At 40.1% G+C, this 24,550-nt stretch overlaps 2 protein-coding genes and 1 long non-coding RNA gene across 5 annotated transcripts; 2 read left to right on the top strand and 1 right to left on the bottom strand.

Annotated features, from left to right (window-relative positions):
• Nucleotides 1-1,149: 1,149 nt before the first annotated feature.
• LOC122971652 lies at nucleotides 1,150-2,544 on the top strand. Its single transcript, XR_006399542.1, has 3 exons — nucleotides 1,150-1,939; nucleotides 2,078-2,218; nucleotides 2,333-2,544. It is a non-coding gene; the product is annotated as an uncharacterized LOC122971652 (long non-coding RNA).
• A 2,497-nt stretch (nucleotides 2,545-5,041) lies between these two features.
• get4 (guided entry of tail-anchored proteins factor 4) lies at nucleotides 5,042-12,086 on the top strand. Of its 2 annotated transcripts, none has more exons than XM_044338589.1 (9): nucleotides 5,042-5,227; nucleotides 6,464-6,542; nucleotides 7,170-7,251; nucleotides 8,041-8,190; nucleotides 8,813-8,951; nucleotides 9,377-9,517; nucleotides 10,198-10,273; nucleotides 10,464-10,536; nucleotides 11,201-12,086. In XM_044338589.1, exons 1-9 carry the CDS (start codon nucleotides 5,088-5,090, stop codon nucleotides 11,290-11,292), a joined length of 972 nt encoding a protein of 323 aa, XP_044194524.1. In that variant the 5' UTR covers nucleotides 5,042-5,087; the 3' UTR covers nucleotides 11,293-12,086. The 2 variants fall into 2 exon arrangements, with proteins under 2 accessions (XP_044194524.1, XP_044194525.1); XM_044338590.1 differs by lacking the exon at nucleotides 5,042-5,227 and adding an exon at nucleotides 5,442-5,545.
• A 2,695-nt stretch (nucleotides 12,087-14,781) lies between these two features.
• On the bottom strand, nucleotides 14,782-24,511 carry vps35l (VPS35 endosomal protein sorting factor like). Of its 2 annotated transcripts, none has more exons than XM_044338585.1 (30): nucleotides 24,263-24,511; nucleotides 23,432-23,531; nucleotides 22,746-22,928; nucleotides 22,358-22,480; nucleotides 22,212-22,236; nucleotides 21,861-21,940; nucleotides 21,531-21,659; nucleotides 21,238-21,322; nucleotides 21,092-21,148; nucleotides 20,872-20,968; nucleotides 20,554-20,601; nucleotides 20,160-20,253; nucleotides 19,774-19,974; nucleotides 19,606-19,652; nucleotides 19,380-19,491; nucleotides 19,056-19,172; nucleotides 18,907-18,960; nucleotides 18,715-18,795; nucleotides 18,557-18,619; nucleotides 18,355-18,440; nucleotides 18,169-18,249; nucleotides 17,958-18,021; nucleotides 17,626-17,724; nucleotides 17,457-17,534; nucleotides 17,221-17,335; nucleotides 16,838-16,977; nucleotides 16,523-16,688; nucleotides 16,291-16,409; nucleotides 15,143-15,292; nucleotides 14,782-14,943 (listed from the first exon to the last, which is right to left on the bottom strand). In XM_044338585.1, the coding sequence occupies exons 1-30, from the start codon at nucleotides 24,277-24,279 to the stop codon at nucleotides 14,845-14,847; spliced, it is 2,910 nt and encodes a 969-aa protein (XP_044194520.1). In that variant the 5' UTR covers nucleotides 24,280-24,511; the 3' UTR covers nucleotides 14,782-14,844. The 2 variants fall into 2 exon arrangements, with proteins under 2 accessions (XP_044194520.1, XP_044194521.1); XM_044338586.1 differs by having other exon boundaries at nucleotides 15,143-15,289.
• Nucleotides 24,512-24,550: the final 39 nt, after the last annotated feature.

Here is a 24,550-nt window from a genome sequence, read left to right as displayed (position 1 = left end):
TATATACATGTAGTTGGTGGTTATGTGCAGTATATTCAGCCTGTTCAAATATACAGTAATGAGTAAAATGTATTGTGCATTTGTATTTTGGCTAAAATAAATATGTATAATTTGTAGGTACAGTGGGTATTATAGTGTTCCAGGGTTATTGCACAGTGCCACAGTGAGTTAACTGTTCATGAGTGTGACAGAGAGGAGGAAGAGATTGTTCCTGTCTGTTGGTTTTGGTGTACAGTGTTCTGTAGCACCTACCAAAGGGGAGAAGCTGCAACAGGTTATGTCCAGGATGTGAGGGGTCTGTAGTGATTTTCCCCTGCCCGTTTCATCACTCTGGAAGTGTACAGGTCCTGGATGGAGGGCATATTGGCACCAATGATCTTTTGTCCTGTTTGGTGGCTGATCCAAATCAGACGGTGATGGATGTGCAGAGAATAGACTCGATAACAGTAGCATAAAACTGGATCAGCAGCTCCAGAGGCAGGTTGTATTTCCTGAGCTGGTGCAGGATGTACATCCTCTGTTCGGCCTTTTTGATGACTGTGTTGATGTTTAACTCCCACTTCAGGTCCTGGGAGATTGTATAACCCAGAAATCTGAAGGTTTCCAATGAAATAATGACATGAAAAGAAACTTGATCATTTACAGTATGTTACGACCGGACACAATAAAATAAAGAGCCAAACTTGTTAATTTCTTACTTGTAAACACATTACCTAGATGAGCACCATGTATTTCCTTTCTTTTGACTTTAAAATGCTGTAGCCTTTTTGTTTCACATGTATTGTATCATCTGTTGTAAACTGTGATTTACTGTTTTATGCTTTCCATCATTAAAGCACTGACTATTTTTTTCTGATAAAATGATGAAATGTAGAAGTGACTGAAATATCTAATGTTGGGTGTCTCTTTGTTGAATTGTATGATTCCTGTAAACAAGTAATACATTTTCTACATTTGTACATGTTCATTTGACCTATTAATAAGTTATAAAGTCATTTCAAGGAATATGTTGCTAAGAATGTTCACAAATCAGTTCCTTTCTAGGAATGTATTGGGTATATATGTATGTATAACCTTTCTAAGAAAATGACCACATTGTTACTATTATTATCATCATTTGGTAACCATTTTCTTTTGTAATACGACAATGACTAAAACCTTTTTTTCTGCCGTAGGACAAAACTTAACTGCTTTAAGCCTTGATAAAGCTCAGCACATTAGATAACACGCAAGAATACATTTCAAATCAGACAGTACTAGTCAACTGACATGTATCCATTTGACAGATGTTTGTTGTTTCTCTTTCACACAGGAACATACTACTCAGACGCACAAACATGATTTCTATGACTGTCACTAAGCATTTTGAACCATTCAGAAGTTCACGCAAGCGTTTTTCATATTCACACAGTAATTTCTCTCACACATTATATTTGCTTCTGTCTGCAGTCAGAACAAAGTGCAACTTTTCTGTGAAGATCATCAGCGGTTTCCTCTTCCTGCTCCTTGTGGCTTTTAGTGAGTGATTCACCATATTCTGCAACAATCATCCATTCCTTGTCCATGAGTCAAACCTTGGGTGGTTGTTTTTTTGTTTTTTTTTAAATTTCAGTCCTCTGTTTTCAAGTTTTGTTCCCAAATGCATGTTCCTAACACTCTTTTCTGTGTCTCACAAGAGTCACACAGACCCACAGATTATATAAGAGAGGTCCAGCAGGAAGTGCAGTTACTCAGATAGCAGATGAATGTGTTTGTTCCGCATGCAGACACAATACCAACGTCTTCACCATCTTCATCTGTGCCAGTATGACTAATGCATGTATGTACCTTGTTTAGAGAGTTTCTCACTTTTACTGTCCCGAAGAAAACACCGGAATAGTATGGGTAGACTACTCTATACCAGTGGTATTCATGTAAAACACAGCGAAGAGTGATCCAGGTATGAATTACACCGTCACATTCATAAAAGGCTACAATTCACATTGTAATGTGTCTAGAATTAAATCACAGGGAGAAACAATTGTACTTTATGAACTGTGGAAACTAAAATATGTCATTTTCTCTCCTTTACATGCAGGTCAATGCTGGTCCTTTACAGGCAACTGCAGACATTTATTTATCTCACTGTCCAATCCAGTCTCCATCGCTCATGTGACACTTAGCCACATAACTCAAAGCCATTCCCCCAATGGCTATATTGCAAGTGCACAGAGGGAATGTAAGTCATACGTTTACTGTTGTTTAGCTGGAAATGTCAGGCATACTTGTCACCATTATTAACACAGTGCACAAAAACCTGTTCAACAGATCTCTCTGTCTGTTTCTCTTTTAGGGAATGATGACTGCAGGGGTGAAAGGAACCTAATTTGGAACTTTGGTTTATGATCAGGATGATGCATCGTTTCAGGCCTTCAAATCACCTGTGAGTATGATAAGAGTGATACAGTAAAGCTCTCATGCGCATGCATTTTTTAATTTGCACTGACATTTTCAAATACTCTTGTTTGACAGCCCCCATTTAGTTTAGTTGGGGGCTAGGGGTCGTGAGATGATTAATGGGAGAGGAAAGATGAAAAAATTATCTGATACACAAAACTGTTTTCAAGTTTTTGGACTTGAAATATTGGATCATTTGAAAATTTCTTGAAATGAAACCATGTGAGAAGTTTGGGAAAAATCACTATTTGGTGAAGCTGTTAACAACTCATAGACATGTGAAATGTGACCCCGACTACACACTGCTTTTTGTAAGACGTCAAAAGCCAAAAAGGTTGGAAACCACTGGTTTCATCTTTAACAATGTGTTCTATTTTAAAAGCTTGTTATATTATCCATTTTGTCAAATCTTCATCTGAAAAGTAATTAAAGCTGTCAAATAAATGTAGTGGAGTAAAAAGTACAATATTACCCTCTAAAATGTAGTGGAGTGGAAGTATAAAATGGAAATACTCAAGTAAAGTACAAGTACCTCAAAATTGTACTTGAGTACCGTACTTGAATAAATGTACTTAGCTACTTTCCACCACTGATAGATAGTGAATAATAGATTTAGTCCGAAGGAGAGATGACTCAGACAAACCTCATGAGACAATGTGAGAGTGACCATGAACACAATCTTTCCTTAACCACCACCAAGTAGTTTTATTTCCCCAAACCTTAACCCTGTCCTAACCATACTGCCTACCATACTTTTTGTGCTTAGCTGGTCATGTGAGGTTACAGGAACTTTGTTCTTCCACTATTTCCACTTTTTTAGATTTACTAAAAACAAGTCAAGACTAGTGTTAAAAACCTGTAAAAACTCTTAATCTAAGGAATTCACTAGAAGGAGACATTGGTTAATTCAAAATAAATTTCTTTAGTTTTGGGTAATATGGGATCATGTAAGAATTCTGTTTTTAATCTTAGTACTTTGTACTCTGTTGAACTGGTTTGGATAGAAGTCACTGGTTTGTTTAATCAAACTGTTGCTCTATTTTTATCAAGGAATTGAATTATTTTTTAAATTTAAATTTTTTTTAAAATTTATTTGGTCCTTATTGTAACAGTGTTACAAAAGAATGCACATATACATAGATAAATTATAACAGATCATATCAAACAAAGAAAGAAAGAAACATTATTGACTGAAACGTGTAGGCTGAAGCTTTAGGTTATTATGCCTCATATGAAAAACAAACAATACAAAACTATTGTCCCAAAATACAAAATCAAACATTTCATTCACCATTATGTTCATACTTCAGTTTTATATTTATTTACTATGTTATTTTTGAACTTTTTAAAAAATTTTACAAAGTGTACTAAACATTTTTAATTCTCTGTCACAGTTATTCCATAAATGTATAACTCCTTTAACAGTTATACATCTATTCTTTATATTTGTCCTAGCCTTTGTTTTTTTAAACATACATATTCCCTTAAGTCCATATTGCCTCTCAGTGCAGTTTTAAAGTCATCCAGATTGCTGAATTTTAAAGTTAGAGTTAATAAATAGTGCATTGGTTGGTTCATAATAATCTGTTTGATGTACAATTCTTATAGGTCTCTTCTGTAGTATGATAATTGGATTTGTGTTGTTTTTATAAGTGTTTTGTGAGGGAAATTATTGTGTGAATATGAAAAACGCTTGTGTGAACTACTGAATGGTTCAAAATGCTTGGTGACAGTCATAGAAATCATGTTTGTGCGTCTAAACAGTATGTTTCTGTGTGAAAGAGAAACAAAGACCAGCTGTTCATTCTGAAACAGATCCTGCCATATCTGTTTGGGTATAATCATGCATAGAGTAGTCACAACAACTCCTAGAGATTGGTGTGAAATAGATTAAGAAGTATTGGCCCCACTGTTCGGGGCTCACTCCTCTACAGCAGCTTGTATGTCTGTATCGAGTGTGAGTGAACCATGCTCTGAGCATTAAAGAATTAAAAATCTGATTTTAAGGGGTGGAATTACGTGCATGATTGTGACATCACAAATAGCTTGGAGACAATCCTGGTCCAATATTCAACTTACACAAGTGAGGTGTCGAAATTTGAAACCCCCAGCGCACAAACACTGAGAATGGACTTTACAGTGAAGTTGGAGACATCTTGTGTCCAGTAGTTAAACTTCTGAAATGAAATATATATTTGCATATTTATAGTTTTACGAATTTTTAAAGAGGAAGAAGGAGGAGATATAATTGTAAAGATTTTAACAAGATAATTAAACTTTTTTGTTAAAAAAAAAAAACTGTATCAGACACAAATTATTACATACATCTTAAAACATGTCTGGAGGGGATCTTTAAGAATTTGGATTTGTGAATATAAAATTTGGTCGAAATAGTAAGTAAATTAATCAAATAGAACCGCGAACAGAGATTCCTGTCATATTCAGTTAATCCAAATAATACATTTTTCCAAAGTAATAAAAAGTGGGCGTATAGGCTATATGGTCAGCAAATTAAAGTACTACAAACATGGACGCATTAAGAGGCTACAACACAATACACTACGGCAAGCGAAGAGGGTGTTTTGGGTTTAAAGCTTTGCGGTTCGCTACTGTCAACACTTAGGATACAGCGCTGCTGCGGAGCGACGACGATGTCGGAGCAGGAGTCTCTGAGGTGCTCCAGTGCCAGAAACCGCGGAGGCGTACAGAGGGTCGAAGGAAAACTGCGAGCCAGTGTAGAAAAAGGGGATTACTATGAAGCACACCAGATGTACAGGACTCTATTTTTTAGGTAAGGAGTCCATTTCATGTCCGTTGGGTCAGTTTGCAGTTGTCACTCGGCTTTGAGGCCTGTTCCAGACCATTCTGCTGTCAACCTTCCTTTTCCGTGCTGCCCATTTTTGATTGGGAGGATTTCACTACGAACCCACCCACTCATGTTGGTCCTGGCTCCATGTTTGGACAGCTGTGGTGTCGATCTTCTACACACAGCCACAAAAAATGGGACTGCTAACTACAGCTAGCAGGCTAACTACGTGTTTAGCAACACACCTTGATAGCCGAAGCTCGAGTTAGCTGCGCTGCCAATGCAATACTCAAGACAGCCGAGGTCTGTGTTCAGGTGTTTATGAGAAAAGATATTTAATTTGTAAATAAGCAGACTAACTGTTTTCTCAACCGCTGACGTTTCCCTAAAACATGTTTGTTGGTGCTGTCCAGCTGTGTTAGCATTTAGTTAGCCAGACAGCCACACACTGCACCGTCGCAGTCTGGACTACTGATGGCTAACGTTAGACATGTTTTGTGCACAGTAAGCAATATAGTTATTTAGTCCTACTTGACCATTGGTCAGATGTGGGGAAAAGTGTGGTCAGAATTAGCTATGGTCTGATTTCTTTTGTCCGTGTAATTCATTGAAGTAGCATTGAGACAGGCTGGTGTACAGTCATATCTCAAATACCTATTACACCTACAGTATAGAAGCAGAGACATATTCTTTATCACGAAACAAGAATTTGCCAAGTATGTTCACACACATAAGGAGTTCGACTCCGGTTTAATGGCTCTCAATGTACTTATACAAAAATAACAACACATTAGGATACAGTGCAAAGAGTGAAGAGTGCAAGAAATGTTGAGAATGCATGATAAAAAATAAAGATGTTACTTTATATACATATAGTAGGTGGTGAACAGCGTATACAGCCTGTTCATATATATATAGTAGTGAGTGAGTCATAATTGCAATGTTAACTCCTGAAATCCTCTTATACATGCAAGATAGAGAGTGTGAGATTACTGCAACTGGCATGTTGTCTTTGAGAATGTCAATAAACAAACATGCTGCAATATTCACTTGGAAACCTTGTTTTGTATCTCAAGCAAAAACACAGCATGAATATGTCTTATCTTGCAGCCCCATGCAGGAAGGATCTTGAATGATGCAAACACAGCTGGCGTCTGTCTGGATAAGCAGATAGCGTCATCCCATACAGTATGTAACGCTGACACTCCTGTCTTCTAACAGGTACATGTCACAGGCAAAACATGCTGAGGCCAGGGAGCTGATGTATAATGGCGCTCTACTCTTCTTCAGCTATAACCAGGTACATGTTACACCAGATTTCTGCTCAAGAGACCTGATCAGTTGGCTATTTATATACCAAAACAGGATTTTTTTAAAAAGTGTTATCAGTGCACACATGTTTACAGAAGAACCCCAGATAGGAAACTGATAATGTCATGTTTGCAAGTATCTTGTTGGGGGATTATATTTATCATCTGCTTTTGTATCATTATAATTGCAGAGTAATGTCTATAAATCTGTCATTAATCAGTGAAACAGTGCATGTAAGAATACAGCTTTTGTATGGGGTCCAACTTTGTGTGCAACAGTGCGCAGAAGGCTAATATTGACATAATATTATTACTGTTCAAACTGCATATAAACTGTGGTTCGTGAGTAGTTACACTAGCGCCACACGTGAGCACATTATCAGGTTTCCAACCTTGCTCAATCTACTTGCACTTTTTACTTTACTTTTTTTGTTTTTTGCATGTGCAGTAATGTAATGTAACTCAATTAAGTATCAGTTTTGAGTGATGATCTCATGATAGATACATTGATTAAGCTTCTTCTTCCAGCCACCAAGGCGCTCGTCTAAAGTATTGAATTCTTTTGACAATAACGATAACAAAAATGAAAATAGAGCTGCTTGTGTTTTGCTCTGCAGCAAAACAGTGCAGCAGACCTGTCCATGCTGGTGCTGGAGGTGTTGGAGAAATCTGAGACAAAAGTTGAAGATGAAATATTAGGTGAGTGGCAGCTTTCAGCCTTTAAAAGACACCAATCAATCTACAGGAATACTTGTGCTAAACTGTACATTTTACAGTGAGATGTTTAAGAGTAGGTGGTTGCATGATATATTGTGCTTTTATGTGTGTTGTCTTTACTTTGTGTGAAAGAAAACGTCACATAACATCAACTGTGTTGAGGGTTTGGCTTTGCATTGTTACTTCTGAAATTGTTCAATAAACATACAGAACCTTGTACAACAAGATTTACATTATTCAATGTGTCTATGAGGAGCACTTAAAATGTCAACTTTAAAAATGAATTTCACTGCCACTCAAAGATACTTTGGAACACTGAGCAAAGTAAGAACCAGTAAAATGAAGCTTCTCACGGAAATAGTTAATGCTTTATAAGAAGAACGTAACATTTGCGTTCCTAAAATATAAAAATGTTTACAGTGTATGCATTGTTTATGTCTTGATCAATAACTTCTAATGTCTTAATGCTGAAAGGCATTTTTTCAGATGGAAGAGACAAATGGCAGTGGGTGATAGATTGGACTTTACATATATAGTCAATATGGCCATTATTGATTTGCCCTGATACTGCATTGATCTGCTGGATCTGTTTAGGAAATCTCTCACATGCAAAATCACTTATAAATGCTGCAGCATGAAATTGTCACAAGGACAGTACAATAGGACATTTCAGATTAGAAAGGACGTTCTCTGTCATTGTACTGATGTTGGGGGTTTTGTGTGTGTGTGTGTGTGTGTGTGTGTGTGCGTGTGTGTGTGTCTGCTGAGCAGAAAACCTGGCTAAGCTGTTCAGCCTGATGGACCAAAACTCTCCAGAGAGAGTAGCGTTTGTGTCCAGAGCCTTGAAATGGTCGACGGGCGGGTCCGGCAAGTTGGGTCACCCGAAACTCCACCAGCTGCTGGCTGTCACCTTGTGGAAAGGTAAACCAATTAGATCATTTAGTTTATGTAGTGTAGAAAATAACAACGAATGCTTGTAAGTTACAAAAGCCCAAAGTGACTCAGTATTGAATGTAATTATATAAAACATGGATATAGTAGTTGTTTGGCTTTTTACTTGCTCATTAACTAAAAGGATTTATTGATTCTCAATATTGTTTGCAATTAACGTCATCAGTTAATTGATCATTTTACACAGAATTTGAAAGCATCTTGATTTTTCCCTTGATACTGTGTTCCCATGTATCCCCATTCCCATGTTCCCAAAAATCCCATTTATAGTCATAAACATAAGCCTAACAAATCCAACTTAGACTCGAGAGCAGAGCACACCAGCAGTGTATGATGTGCATCAAAACATCTGTTTTATATTTAAGCCAAGACACTAGTTCATGACGCATGTCCTCTCACATCAGGGTTCCCCGCTGTCCTATTTCCTAGAGCTGGCATGCGTTAGTGCTCAAGAAGAGCAGAGATTGGTTAATCACTCCCCCAGCTGAGTCCATCCCCCCCCAGCTTCCACACCTCAGTCCTCTTATTGTGCAGGTGGCCTGTGTGGAAGTCACAATCTCAGCAGTGAAAATATCATTTTTTTTGTGTTCAGAGCAAAATTACAGTGAGTCTCGTTACCACTTCCTGCATTCGTCTGACGGGGAGGGCTGCGCACAGATGCTGGTGGAGTTTTCAGCGTCACGAGGCTTCCGCAGCGAGGTGGACATGTTTGTGGCGCAAGCCGTCCTACAGTAAGTGAACAGTGAACGCTCCGGATGCAACAATATTCTTTTTTTTTTTTCTGGAAACGTATGAGTTCTGAGTGCAGCAGCAGTCTGTAATGTGAAGTTATTTTTAGATTAAGGCACTCAGGATTTGTTGTGTGCGGTGGAGAAAGTTGTATTGATGCATCCTTCTCCGGCATGTCGGCCCTGCAGTCATATCTGCTTTCTATCTGTCAGCAGTTTCTTCAAAGTGTCTTTGATCTCTCTTTTTCTGGTCTACTGTCCCTCCCTCTCTCCCTCCCTCCCTCCTTCGCTCTCTTTCTCTCTCCATCCTCCTTCATCCCTTGTGTCACACTCTGTAATATTCTCTTTCCCATCGTCTCCTTCTGTCTTTACCCTCTGTCCCCTTTCTATTTCTGTCTCTTCCTCACTGAACCTCCCACCCCCTACAGGTTCCTCTGCCTAAAGAACAAAAACAGCGCTTCCGTGGTGTTCAGCACATACACAGAGAAACACCCGTCCATAGAGAAGGGCCCTCCCTTTGTCCAGCCTCTACTAAACTTTATCTGGTTTCTGCTGCTGGCAGTGGATGGGTGAGGAGAAATTCAATATATATGTGGGATTCGTTATGATCACGACATCATGCGGCTTATTTTGTTGAAAAATGTTGTGGCAGTTTACCTCTTGCACTTCAATGACGATACAGTGTTGTCACACTCGATACAGACGTACAAGCTGCTGTAGAGGAGTGAGCCCCGAATAGTGTGGCCAATACTTCTTAATCACCAACCTTTAGGAGTTGTTGTGACTACTCTATGCACGATTATACCCAAACAGACACGACAGGATCTGTTTCACAATGAACAGATGTTCTTTGTTTCTCTTTCAAACAGGAACATACGGTTCAGACGCACAAACATGATTTCTGTGACTGTCACGAAGCATTTTTAACCTTCCACAAGTCCACGTAAACATTTATACATATCGATAGAATAGTTTCCCCTCACAATATCTGCACACACTCTATCAGCGGTCATTCAGAACATGCAGTAAGCTAATTAAACTAGCATTAGCTGACTTCCTATTGCAGCAGTAATCCCATTTGATGATCACGAATTTTGTACAGCAGATAGAACAAAACAAACTCTTCATGATGTGTAACATTGGTTTGACTATTGTTGAGCTTGACAGATGCAAAGTGCTAAAAATCAGTAAAAAATCGATTGATAATAAAGTACAGTATTTAAAACGTTTCTTCTCTTTGTCTCTTCAGGGGTAAATTAACAGTTTTCACAGTGTTATGTGAGCAATATCAACCTTCCCTGAAGAGGGACCCCATGTATAATGAGGTGAGTGTTTTTTACTTTTATTTTGTCATCCTATGTGTTATGTTTGCCTGCCGTGACTATGACCTTTAGTCATGTTGAAATAAGCAGTGAATGCTTAATGTTAACACGTCAATTTCTTAATATCATCTTGTTCATGTTATGTCATGTCTCTCCTCTTCCTCTTTCTTTGGATGTCCTCCTTGCTCTTCAGTATCTTGACAGAATAGGACAGCTTTTCTTTGGGGTTCCACCCAAACAGTCCCCATCATACGGTGGACTGCTAGGTGAGTGTACCAAGACTGTTTATTTAATACCTTTTTGATTTTGCTGCATGGGATGTATAAAGTTTATTAGAGGAGCCCCAGTGGATTAGAGGTGAAGATGCCGACCAGCATCTGCAGCATCCCTGGCTGGAGTCTGGCTCGGGACCTTTGTTGTGTCTCTCTCACTTGTTTCCTGTCAACTCTCTGCTGGTGCTCTTTAATACAGGCATAAAACCTCCCCTGGCCCTCCAAAAAGAACAAGTTTATTAGGGATGCAACTTATTTGCTGATTAATTTTGTCAGTTGACTAATCAGTAAATTCATTCATTGTTTCAGCTCATTAGTTGATCTTATCTTAATTGAGCAGACTTTATTTGTTTTACATAGAAGTTACTGATGAACTTCATTTGTGTAATTAGGCATGAATTACTTATCTGCATGAACTGATAACACTTCGCTCTCTTTTCAGCCTTCAGGTTTTACACATTAAATGAATATTTTTCTAACTCTATGCACACATGTACATGTACGTCTTAAGCTTGATGTAATGACAGATGTAAAAAGTAAAGCAAGTTTTGAAAAAGAAAATCACACTATAAAATAGTTTGTAGTCCACTGTGTGCACTTGATTTATCTTCATTTTCACATGAGGGATGATGATGATCAATGATGTCGCACCCCGCAGGAAACCTGCTGAACAGCCTGATGGGGTCGGGCGAGGATGACGACGGTGCTGAGGAAGCCCAGGAGGACAGCAGCCCCATAGAGCTGGATTGAGCCTGCAGCCGAGGACGTGGAGAACAAACGAACACAAAAAAAAAAAGAGGAAAAGACCTCGCCGCCTCCCTCCTTCACCTCCACAACAGGGGTGGGGCGAGGCGCCGGTCTGTGTTTTCAGAGGCGTGCTGTTTCACAAACACCCCCCCCCCCCCCGCCCCAAACCCCACCCCAACCCCTCATCATCCCACCCATCAAGTCCAAAATCAGAACAAGTATCAGGCCGCTAAAACACCCCTCTCAGCACTGCCTGGACTGACTGCGCCAAACTGCAAACTCTTCCCGTGTTGAATTATTGTAAGACTATATAATTTTATTTTAATCATTATTTTTGTTAGTTTTGGGACTCTCTGTTTAGGGTTTATGGTTTTTAAACATAAAATAACAACAAACTGTCCTTTCCCTGTGAATACCTGCTCCTGAGAGATGGGCGAATGTTTGGTGTCCCAGCGGAGAGGACAGCATCACAAGTGAAACCCCTCCTTATAATGTTGTTGTTGATGACATCATCATAAGAGGGGTTTTAGGTCATTTCACTACCATATTCTAACTGTTTTTGCCAGACAGTCACACGGAGCTGGATCAGAACCATGGTGTGGCTGTCGTCGGCTTTTTTTTTTTCAACAACTTTTTTCCGTTAAGTCTCTTTCAGTTTCTTTTAAATTAAAATGATTTGTAGTCAAGGCCACCTTTCAGTTTCTCTAGTTTGTCCATTCGCTTCATGGACAGAAAAGACAACAAAGTTATGTGTAAGAGGTCACCTTGCACCTTAAGTATCAACCAAACAAACAAACCCTGTCTTTTCAGTGTCTCCTCAACACTGGTGGCCATCATCTTTATTTAAGTTAATTACTGCAAACCTGGGCTGTCTGTGTTGAAATAACTCCGATGCAGACATCTCACTTTTTTACCGTGCACTTGAAGGACTGATGCTAAACTTGTTAGCATCTCCAAGAGGAATTTTGTGTGGTAAAACACAAATTTTGGCTTTTTTTTTTTCTCTTTACAGTTGCCAAGTCATAAAAAATGTCTGGCAACGACGTGTTTGAAGCACTTATAAAGAGTTTATGTTCTGCTGGTTGTTGGCTTCGGGCGCCTGTCTACATGCTGTGAAGAATAAAAAGTCCAAGTTTGAGTTACCTTCCAAGTTTGTAAACTGATCTTTATGACAGAGTAAAGTGAGACACTGTGAAACTGGTCTGTTTAAAAATGCTAATACCTAAAACCAGCTGGTCGCACCACTATTTCTAGTTTAGTCTTTTGCCCCCTTTCCTGTTTTTTTTTTTGTTTTACTTTTATATTTCTGTTAAACAATTCCTCTTGGAGGTGGATAAAAAGTCAGCATCAGCTCAGCCAACGCACAACAAGAAGTGTGATTTACATAATAGCTGCAGTACATCAGTGTTAAACTCCTCGGCCTGCTGACAACACTCATAACGCTTCTTCCTCTTGACTGCTTTCTTTTCTCACATCTTTCAATCTTCAGCGTCTTTTTGTCCTTGTGGTGACATTCGATCAGTTCGGGTCTTGTCAGTCTGCTGTTTTAGGATTTGAAGAAAAAAAAAAAAAAAAAAAAGCCCTAAATGTGCTTCAGATAATCTTAAGGGGTCAAATCCCCCCCAGTGAAGTCAGATTTTTCATTAAATACTAGGAAAGTCCAGAGGTCTTCCAATAGAGTAATGTTTATTTACTTCTATGTAATTATCTGTGCGGGGCTATGGAACACCAAAATTGCCAAAATATAATAAAACATAGAGTCAATAGAGTAAAATATAAATATGAACCAATATATTGTGAAATCATTCAATACATTGTTTAAAACTCACCTCATTTCTAGGAAATGTTACTTCAACATTTTCAAGAAGAGACAAAAACAACAATGATGAATGATGTTTTAAAACTGATGTTGTTGGTTTGTGCAAATACTTTATCATTATCTGGTAATATTATTGATTTAATATTTGCTATTTTGGTGTTCCATAAGGGACTGATTGGCTTAATGTGGTAGTGCTACAGAGGGACAGATAGAATAGCGTTGAGGTGTCTGTGTACATGCTCTGCCGTGATTGCATCTGTCTAATGTCGGTGTTGAAGATACAGAGAGAGAGACCAGTGACAGCAGCAGTCATCAGAGCGCACATGAAGATGCATTATTTAGAAGCAAAGCTACCAAATCTCCTCTGAAAGAAAACTGCAAGTAAATATTTAAAGATGACTCATAACTTTAACAGTTTTCTAATGTCTCTGATGAGCGGCTCCTCCTGCAGGCCTCTGTTACACCACTGACGTCCAACATCTGAAGGGAAAACGGGCCAAATGGACTTTTATGATCCTTGAGAAAAGAACCCATTTTCCAAAGAGAAATGCAGTTATATGGTCACACAACTACATATTCTAGTACCCCACACTGCACAGTTGTGTTTTTTTATTCAGTGTTACTCGTCATAACTTCATTTAGGCAAAGAAACATGTAAAAGAGGAGGCAGCAATGAAAACTTTAGGGCATTTTGTTTTTGCTAACCTGAATGTCACTTCTGTTAGAATTCTTGTTTTAATAATCTGGCAGTAAAAACAAAAAGGTGTGTGACCAAAGGCCCGCGTGTGTGTGTGTCAGTGAACTCCATCACAGCTGTTTGCTTTTGTTTGTGATTTTTTTTTTTTTTTTTTTTTTTCCTTTTGAGAACTAAAGGGGAGTGTTTTGCCTTTTCGATGATGATTCACTAATTCAGTAAATAAACTACAACTGAGAAGAGTTTGAGAATGTGTTGAAACAAACGTTGTCCTGTCCACTTTTTATTGCACAGTGTGTAGTGCATGAAAAAACAAAGAAAACAGGTACATGGGATACCAGTGAGGAAAACAAAACTGTTCAAATTGTAAGTTTTGTAGCATTTTTAACATGTAAAAGTCAATATTAATTTGATGAGAAATAAGCAAAACATGAGTACAACTGGGCTTAATAATGACTCCATATGCACACCTACTCATGAGAAAGCTTTGAGCTTTACAAATGCATGAAGAGGGCAGAATTAAAACATTAAATATGACATTATATAAATTACATGTGTGACATTATGTTGTAATACAAAGCTTCAGTCGTATGTTAGTTTTATTACCACAGCTAAAGATTTGTTTTCAATGTTTGAAGCAATTTTTACTTTGACATTAGTAAGAATCAGAACTGAGAAATGATTTTTTCTTTCTTCTGCAAACTTTAAATGTAAAGGTTTTGTAGCGTTAGTGTTAGCTGAAGTTTAAAGCTTGAAAAAGGCAAAAACATTGACACAAGAACTGTTTTTGACAACTTCAGTCTTAAAGTATTAATACTGTGTTTTTCATGTTGGAAAAAACAATGAATATTTAGTAATATTTCATATTTAGCTTTCTTATCCATCATATTCCTGCACATGTTCTCATGTCTCAAGCTTTGCTCCTCACAAAATACATGAAGGCATTTTTACTTCTTTGTGTTTTCTAATTTTTTTTTTAATTTACATAAATGTGACGTGTGATGGGAAAACTTTTTTTTACAAAGGTTGTAGAGGCTGGTGTTCAGGTGCGGGACTGCAGTGAGAGCCTCTGGACTGTATCTGACAGGTGAGCCATGTCGTGCTGCAGAGCCTGGTGCTTGATGTACTCCAAAGTCCGAACCTGGAGCAGAAAAAAAACAAACAGCAAGGCTATAAGTTGGTCTCTAATTCAGGTGAGAGTGAGGATATTTGAAGCCTGGTGGCACTAATTTATAACAAGACACCTGAAAACATACATGTCAGTCCCAGTCAGTGAGAATGAACTCTGTGAGGACATGAAAACTGGGCAGAGAGCTGAGAGTGTTTGTGTGTTAACTTACAGAGACACGTGTGTCGCAATATCCGTGTTTGTGGCTGAGGTTCCACAGGTTGACGGCCAGCTGGCTCAGCTTGTTGTTCCTCAGGTCACCGTGAGCCAGCAGGACACCAAACAGGGAGAAGGCCAGAGCGCCCTGACGGCGTGTGCTCTGCTGCAACGGGGACGGAAAGAACATGTTTGTATGTGTCAAAATAATTTAATGAAATCTCCCAAGAATCAATCCAAAAAATGAAAGCAAAAAAGTGACCTCAGATGCAAAACTTATGATAAAACCGTACAAGGGTGAAACATTTGATTACAATATTCTTCACTTTTCTTTCACTGATCAGGATTTTCACTGCTGTCCTGCTGCTTCATTTTTCAGTTTTGCTGTTGAACTTTTCATTTTCAGTTGAGAATTTTTCAATTTCAGTGATCTAGAGGTGCAACAAGTAGTGCTACTTTACTTGACCTTTCCCTCCAAAAGTAATTAGCTGATGGGGAGGCCGCCCTGTGACACCCGCAATCATGAAAGCTTTGTGTCAGAACTGAAACTGAAAAGAGACCACAAAAGTAAACTGTAAGTTTTACCTTTGAGGTCATTTTTTTGCTTTCAATTTATATTTATTCACTTTTAATTTAATTTTTTTTGTTTGACGCTTGAGAGATGATGTTCAATTATTATGACACTGATTGAATCTCATATGTTAGTGCAATACTGTTCAGAAAACTTGTAAAAAAAAAGGTGTTAGAAATTTCCACCTGCGCCTGGATGCAACATAGAATACCGTATTGGCTCGAAGATAAAGCAACCCCCCCTTTACCAACACCTGTTTTTGTAAAAAATACTTTTTGACGATACATCACAGTATAGTCACATATTCACATACTTTCCTGTCAGGCTCTTAGAAGCAGTCAAAATGATTTTCTCTGGCAGTTAGCCAGTAATTCCTGACTGACTGTTTGTCTTTTTGTGACAGTGGTATTTAGCTGTTTCTTCAATAAAGACGTCAGAAGATGCTTTAAGCTCATTTTCACTTGTCATGAATTTATTTCCTCCGTGGCAGGAAAACACATTACACGAGCCTTCACAAACTCCTGCAGGTTTAACTGAACTAGTAAAGACTCTAACACACTCACTACAAAAGCAAAAGAACAAGATGGTGTCACCTCGTCCCGACCGAGGGCCTTCAGTTGATCCAGGACCTGTCCGATCAGGGTCTCACACAGCTTGTTGATCTCTGATAGAAACTTGGGGTCTCCTCCGTAAAGCGTCTCATTGGAATCCACTGAAATAGCACAAGAAAGAAGAATGAGAGGTCATAAAAGATAGAAGAGAGTAGAGTCTATAGTGTACTAGAAATGTGTCTATTCTCCCAGCAGTGTGGTGGTGTGTGTGTACCTTTGGGGATGGAGTAGAGGTAGGTTTCTTGACTCATGGCAGCCAGCAGGGGCAGGGCGCTGACGTAGACCCGCACCTTAGCGTCGCTGTTGTCCTCCCAGGTGTAATCCTGGACTATATTGAGCAGACCGCGGACTAGGTAGAGCACACCGTGCTCTGGGTGGTCCTGTAAACACATGCATATCTGTAAATCTGTACTGTGCCTGTTTAATTCTTATCTGGAAGAAAAACTCATTTAATGGTCTGAATGTTCATCTCTTTTATCTCGAAATTGATGTCGAGTAGCTAAATGTTGCCCCCCTATGGAAGTTTTACCGGGACAACCAGCAGTGTGGCCAGGAAGTTGTTAATAAAGTCCAGCAGGAAACTCTCTGAGGAGCGAAGTTTCCCCTCCACGCTTATGGAGCGAGGAACCTCCGGAAGAAGACTGACCGCTGCCTTTAGGAAGGCATCCGCTGGAGGAGTGGAAAGAAGGACGGACAGAAGCAGGACATGGGGGGGTGCGAGTAAGAAAAAGAGGGATATGAGGAAGAAACAAAGGAGGAAGCAAGGTAAGAAAGGAGAAAAGAAGGTTAGGAATTACTGAAAAAGGCAAGAGGAACTAACCATCATCTTTCCTTTGGAACACAAAATCCTGAATCTGCCACAAGTTTTTGGACATTTCCATTTTTAAAACGTGAAAGCAAGCAGCTGCTCACCTTGGGAGAGACACTGGTTGGCCAACGCAACCTGGCCAGACTGCAGATAGAGGCTGAGACGACTGAAAATGCTGCTGAGAGACGGGATGGTGATGAAACTGTAGGCAGCGCACGCCTGGAGGAGAGAGAGAGAAATCCATAAATTGGCAATTATCTGAACTGTGTTCTGACTGCAACATATGAATCCAACATCAGGCTCATTTCTCCCCCAAACATCGCTCTCTGCGCTGACTCACCCTGACGAATGCCGCCGTTTTTCGAGAGTGACTCCCTCTCATCACCCTCCTGGTCTCCATCGCCAGCTGGTTCACCGTCTAGAAATGACAAGCCAGGGTGAACATGGTGAGGGTGTGTGTGTGTGTGTTGGTGTGCATGAATAGATTTTGTTTGTTTTTTTTTACTGACATGAATGAGCTGCACCAGCACTGGTTCCAGGTTACAGAAAGTGGCTCTGGCCTCCACACAGAAACTCAGCTGCTGTTCGAAGTCACGACCAAAACAAACCTGATAGACAGAACAAAAAGTGTAAAAGGAGAGAAAATAGTGCTTCATAAAAAAGTTTCACAACGATTGATGATTATATAAGAATGTAAAATAATAATAATGAGACGAGTGGGAAAGTTTTGAAGAAGCAGGAGGAAAATACAACAGGGGAATTGAGAAGTATGAAAACACCAGATGTGAGAAATCAGTTGTGCAAAGTTATAAACTACAGATAAGAGTCTGAGGGGTCTCACCATGCGGATGAAGCCGATGATCAGCAGAGACAAAGATCTTTTTTCATCCTCCAGAGTAAGAGCGCTGCAAGAGAGCAGCAGATGCGTTACTGACGACTGTTGCCGGGCAGATCGCAAAAGATCAGAAGATAAAACTTGGTTTAAATCTGAATAATGAGGTTAAAAAGCCACAACTGAGCACACACACACACAAACACACACTCTGCCTTACTTGACCGAGTCGTGCATGGTCTTGCAGATATGCAGCATGGCGTTGAGGATGACCGGGTCTCTGGTGGGCTCCAGCTGGTGTCTGCAGGAGACACAGCAACAAAATGAGACGTTTTGCTTTTACTTCACTGCTGCGCCGACAGGATCTGTTTGACTCAACATTTTAATTTTTTTCCACCAAACGTACTTGATGAAGACCTCCATGATGGATCTGCAGACCTCCACCCTAACACTGTCCTTCTGGAACATGTCTAGAAAAGGCAGGAAACGCTCCTGGGAAACAAAAATATTGTCGACCATTGTGGGACTGTGGCGTAATAACAAGGAATTAAAGCTGGGACTGTCATTTTGAGCGTACGTGTTCATGTTATGTTTCAGCTGTTGCTCACCATGGAGAAGAGGATGGAGAAGTCGTGGAAGTAGGTGAGGATCTTCCTGATCACCGACTGCAGCTACATGCAGAACAAAAGCAAAGCAGAGTCACTATAGAGCAGGTAGCAGGATGAGGGAGAACAGTTTCATTTTTAAGGCAGCTGATTCTGCTAACCTGAGGATAGGCGTCCTCGAACGCCCGGTCAGGGGTCATGTGTTTGATGATGTCAGCCAGGACGGTGTTGACCTCACGTTTCTGAGAGCGAAAGAAAAAAAGTAAGAACGGAGAAGCATGAAAAGCTAAGTTTCATTGTCCGATTCCAAACACAAAAAAGCGTTGATCCGCTCTCGGCTGTGCTTTACTCACTGTAAAGTGTCGGCAGGTGAACTCCACCCAGATCTCAGCGCAGTTGATGTAATCCTAAAAGCCACAAATGATCACACACACAGTGTGCAGTAAGAATCTGGAATATTTTCATAGAAATCTGTTTGAAAGCAGCGTTAGTCTATCTGTACCTGAGGACTGCGGACTTTGGTGATGACCTTCCAGGCTTCATTGAGGATCGTCAGTCTCTCAGATTCTGGAGGATCGGCACAAGCCAGACTGCGACCCAGAGACCCAAACAACAGATGCTGGAGAGGAGACAATGATGTAGAAATTTCAGTTTCCTCAAAAGGTTTGTGCGTTTTTCTTACAAATTTCTAGACTTTTTTTCCTCATTTATGACTGCAGGTGGCGTCTTACACATCTCCAGGGCAAGAAGTATGAAAGTCATTGATAAAAAAAAGCACATTTACATTTATAGGATGACCATGTTACAACTGTTCATGTCCTCTGACCTTTGGGAAGCCGGCCTCGTCGCAGTCTTTTATCATACCGATGAAATCCGTGGCTCTGGCTGCGACAAAATCGGGTCTGAATGCCCTCATTACTGAATTCAGCAGCAAGGCACTGTGGGAAACAAACAAGAAGAAATCCTGTTTTCATCACTGCAGTCTGAATAAAACACTGAATGACTGCTTAGTAAAACCTTAAAAGCCTATTTGTGTTTTTAAAAGCGCTCACTTGTTTCCCAGCTTCTTGCATCTCTCCATCATCTCTGTTAGCAGAGGCTGAAGCATTGAAAACAGAAAGATTAAGGTTAACAGTGTTTGAGTATGCCTCTATAAGGGCTTTTTTTCACTGAAACTATTGAAAGTTTCATAACAGAAGGCGTGCGAGTACTGTACGTGCCTCCGGAGCTCTGTAGGCGATACACTGCAGGATCCAGTTGATGGCGGGTGAGTAAAGCGTCAGGTATTCCGGCACCTCCACCCTCTGCAGGATCAGCTGTTTCTGGACGCTCTCTCCGCTGATCTGCCGGAAGGTGCCGAGCAGGTCGAAGAAGTTGCGGTTCAGGCTGTCTTTCAGGTTGGGGGCCACTTCCATGCCCACCTGGAGGGAGAGACAGAGAGTGAGACCTCATCTTTTACTGTAAACAATTATAATTTTGTTTTTATTTGACTCAGTTATAATAGAGGGTTTGTCTGGATAGGTACATGCAACTCAGGAACATCCAAATTGTAACTGTAAAACTGAAATGTTATGCTACAAGATAAGAAAAAAATCACATCTCTCACCCTGCAGAGGTAAGCTCTGGTGTACGCAGCCACCAAAGGGTCTCCGATCCCTCTGATCATGGCCGTCAACCGAGGAAGAGTCTCCTGAATGCCGCTGTGGAGGAAGCAGGGACAGAAAACACTTCAGCTGAATGGACTATCTGCTAGGTGCATTGTTACAAAAGCATCATACATGGCAGTTTATTCAAGCCTAAATTTCCCAAAGGAACCAAATATTTCATTGTAACGTAAAGGTAAACATGCATGATAATGACACAAATCTAATAATGCTTTACTAAAGAGGTGGAGCAACTAAGGGCTGAAACAAGTTTTGCAAACAATGAAACTAAATTCATAAAGAGACCTAAAGGGAAACTGATGGAGCCCAAAAGGGAAATAAAGAGTCAAAACTTACGATTTGTTCAGGAAGCGGTTGCACTTGAGGATGGCAGCCTCGACGTATCTGTTCACAGAGGTTAAAGGTGCATGAGGAGTGTTTTTGATTATCAGGATTGTCGTCAAGACAACATCAGTCAAGTTTGTGTCAATTTCAAAGCCAGGTCCAAAAGAGTTTGGGTCCAGTCTAAGATGACCAAGTTCTATCTATCTAGATCATGTAAAAAGAATTGTCTATGTGACCTCCTACATGTAAAAACTATTGCTTTAATATATAATAATATTTGATAAGTCTGATAAAAAGCATTGTAGCCCTGCTGATGATGGTGAAGGATACAGTCTGGGCAGGAGCTCTCTGATGGAGGCGATCTTGAAGAACCAGTTGAGGCACGTCTCCTTGGCTGTGTCGTTCACGTCGTCAACTGTGAACGAGTCTGACAAACAATAAACTCATAAATGAAGTGTCACCTTGGAAGCTACAAACAAAGTGTAAACCGGTGCATACTGACAGCCCCGAATGACAGAAATACCACTGCGTGTGGATATTCCATCCATACCTGGCAAAGGTCGTGGGTCTGAACACATGGTCCAGATTCTGTCGTACACGAGCCGGCCTACAAAAAAAAAGCAGGACTACAGTCAGAAAGCCAACTTAAAAAAACACAAGAACCATATTGAAAGAAAACAAGACTTCTTTACACACCGAAAGTGTCGAGGATATCAGTGATGAGAACAAACTTGCTGGGGTAGAACTGGATCACAGAGGTGTCGGACAGAAGCTTGGAGCACTGGAAAACACATCACAGGTCAGTGAAGGAAGGAGGTTTGAGAGGCAGCTGCTGTGACTGAAGTGGAGTGAAGAAATGACTGTCTAAATATTAGGGGTTGAGTTTTTTTTAAGGTGTCCCCATTACTCGGCTTTATTTCGTTCTTTCCTCTCCTGACAATATTTCTCCTCAGCTTCATCACTCATACAGATCAGCAGGATTACTATACCTGGATGACGATCTTCAGGGCTTTGACCTTCTGGTCGGAGGACCAGGCCTCCTTCAGGGACTGGTTCAGCTCCTCGATGCGGTTGGCATAATCCTGCTGGGAGAGGTTCAGCAGCTCTCTCTGGGAACCCTGCGCACACACACACACACACATACACGAACAAAGTCAGTCCGAGTCACACAAACAAGTCAGTCCAAACAACATCCAAGGAGAAAAACTGTCATGTTGAGTTTTGCTGCTTCTTTAAGCACCATTGGAGGCTGTGGAAGTATCTTTATTGTATAAAAGTGCATACATATATATGAGCATACTGTATAAACAAACATCTACCTCCTCCAGATCATCCAGCTCCTCCAGGCGAGTACGGACCTTCTCTGACACAGCTGAGGATCCGGGACTAGGAGCTTTTCCTGCACAGACAACATACAGTGATCTGTTAACTTTCAGCCACAGTGACGAACACACAGCCTCTTTGTTTTTTTTTGTCTTTTCTTAAGATAGTATACTTTCAATTCTCTTTCACTCGTTTATAACAAACAAGATGGTATTTTCATATACTGCATTCAAATTAAGAGTCTCTTCTTAAGAATTTTATGTTTTTCTAAAATATTAATTATGGTTATTGATCGATATATCATTAGGTTAATAAAGTTTATTGCTAAATACAAACCCAGGTCTTACCTTTATCAGAGCCCATGAATAGATTCTATAAAAACAAAGAAACTGGAGTTAGATTTCTGTCTGTGTGCACAATTTGATTAAATGAACTTCTTTGGTTTAGTTTATGGTGATCTTGGTCCATGGTGTTGTGACGGAGGACGACTCACAATTGAGAGTTTTTCGGTGGTAGTGAATCTGGCCAGGATCTCTCCCCTCTTCACCGACCAAGGCTCAAAGTCTGGTCCCACTGCCTCCTCTGCCTCTTTCTCCCGCCTCTTCCTCCCCAGGTCCTGGAAGCACAACATCTCGCTTTAAAAATCAAGTTTGATCGTGTCAGTTACTGTGTGTGTTGAAAAGGATTCAACTGATGTTAGTTTTTACAGGTTGATGCCAATAATTCTGTGACGAAGCTGCTCAATAGCTGATTTTCCAGCATTTTCTCTATATCTGCCATCCCAGAATAACCTCAACACAACACTAATGGTGGATATTTTCATGTTAAATATCAACCTCAGTATGCATCAGTTGCTCTGATGTATAAAAGTGTGAACTGACCCCTGCGGAGGTGCTGTGTGACGTGGCTGGAGTCTCACTGGCCGAGGCCGCAGCAAACATGGACAGGGGGTCGGTCCCGTCCAGCATGGAGCTGAGGGGGTCCGGGGCCGCGGAGGAAGAGGAGGAGGAGGAGGAGGAGGTGCTGCCTTTACGAGCCCCACGACGAGTCTTGGTGTCTGTCACCTGGGGGGAAGGAGAGGTGCAGGTCAGAGCTGTTGAAGAGACATTAATGGACCCTAACAAACTGCATGTTTTAGCTCATTTCACACAAATTACAGTCTATATAGTCATCATCAGTTATTTTGGCCAGTTTCCAAAGCATGAAAATAAACTTCCAGAATTGAAACTTTTAGAAAGCTGTGTTGCCGTTTAAAGTAATTCAGCTGAAAGTAAAACTGATGAAAAGTCTGCTGGTGTGGTGCATTTGTGTACAATAGGAAACACCAACATCCAAGAACATTTTAATGCAAGAAACCACCACATAAACCTTTTCCCATCACCCATGTTTAAATTTAATTTCTGCCAAATAACATAATAAAAAGTGTTGAAACTTTGGAGGAGGAGGTTTGTGTTGATCCTGGTGCATATGCTGCACTGTTGTGATGAGACTGACTGGCTGATAGTGGTGGTGTTTGTGATGATGAGGCTGAACAATAGGAGGACGGTGATATCAGCAGATGCTCTACCATGATTGGTTTGAGGGGATGGTAGTCTCCAAATTCAACAGGAGCCGCCTCAGGACGACACCTTTGCAGCTCTGCTTCATAGTTGCGCCAGCGGGTACGCCTGGATGCACAGAAGAGAGAGAGAGACAGTAAACCAACATTGCCAGTCTGAAGTTTCTGAACAATCACTCTAATTTGCAGCTGTAGTTCTGTTCATTTACTTAAAATTATTGCAACAACATTCTCTGTGTGTTTTTAACATGTAGATTTACTCTTGTAGTGCTGCCTTTAATAAAGCACTGATTAAGGCACATTCACATCTACCAACTCTGCATGAACACATCTGCATGTGTTGATAACAGTATTCAAGATCTGGGCCATTATTTCATAATTAGATGTACTTTCTTACATATTGAGATGCAAAATATTTTTCGTACTTCACCTTTATTCTATTGTATTTGTATTCCATGTCTTTACAATGACAGTAATGTTTGGAAAACCTTTGAGAGTTTGTGTAAGAATGACCTCACCAACATGCATATTAAAGTGCTACAAAACCTGTGTAATATTGTTGGCACACCCCCGTAGACTTTTCTAGACTACAACATAACAATAATATGACCAAAGAGGTATTATAACACCTGATAATGTTGTATTTGACTAGTAAATCGAAAACCTGCAAAAAAGTTGACATTTCATTTAGGATGCTAAAGCCGGTTAATTCAGCTCACGACACACGCATTTACAGAGCTCATGTTCACTCTCAAAATGATCAAAATAGCCACAGATACACGATTTCACTGATTTACATTGTCAATATAGAGTATTTTTAATAAGAAAAAAGCATCTTACCACTGCACCGCGGCCATTTTTCTGCTATCATATGACAACTCAGTACTTCCTCGTTATGCCAGTTTTTTGGAAAAGCGCTGTTTTTGGCCTAAAATGGACGGTTTGACAAATATCAACTATTATCATGCTAAGGACTTCTGCTGTGTATATGTAAAGAGATGTTATTTTATCATGTGTATCAACGACAGCGTCAGTTGAGAGACGTTTTAATGAACTGTTGCACCAACAGAGAACTCCACATCCCAGAATCCATGGCGTGCTGGCGAGCTGCCACCAAAGATGGAGCTT

This window comes from Thunnus albacares, chromosome 20 (genome assembly GCF_914725855.1).
Source record: "Thunnus albacares chromosome 20, fThuAlb1.1, whole genome shotgun sequence".
Lineage (NCBI taxonomy): Eukaryota > Metazoa > Chordata > Actinopteri > Scombriformes > Scombridae > Thunnus > Thunnus albacares.
This window is presented reverse-complemented; position numbering and strand designations above follow the sequence as displayed.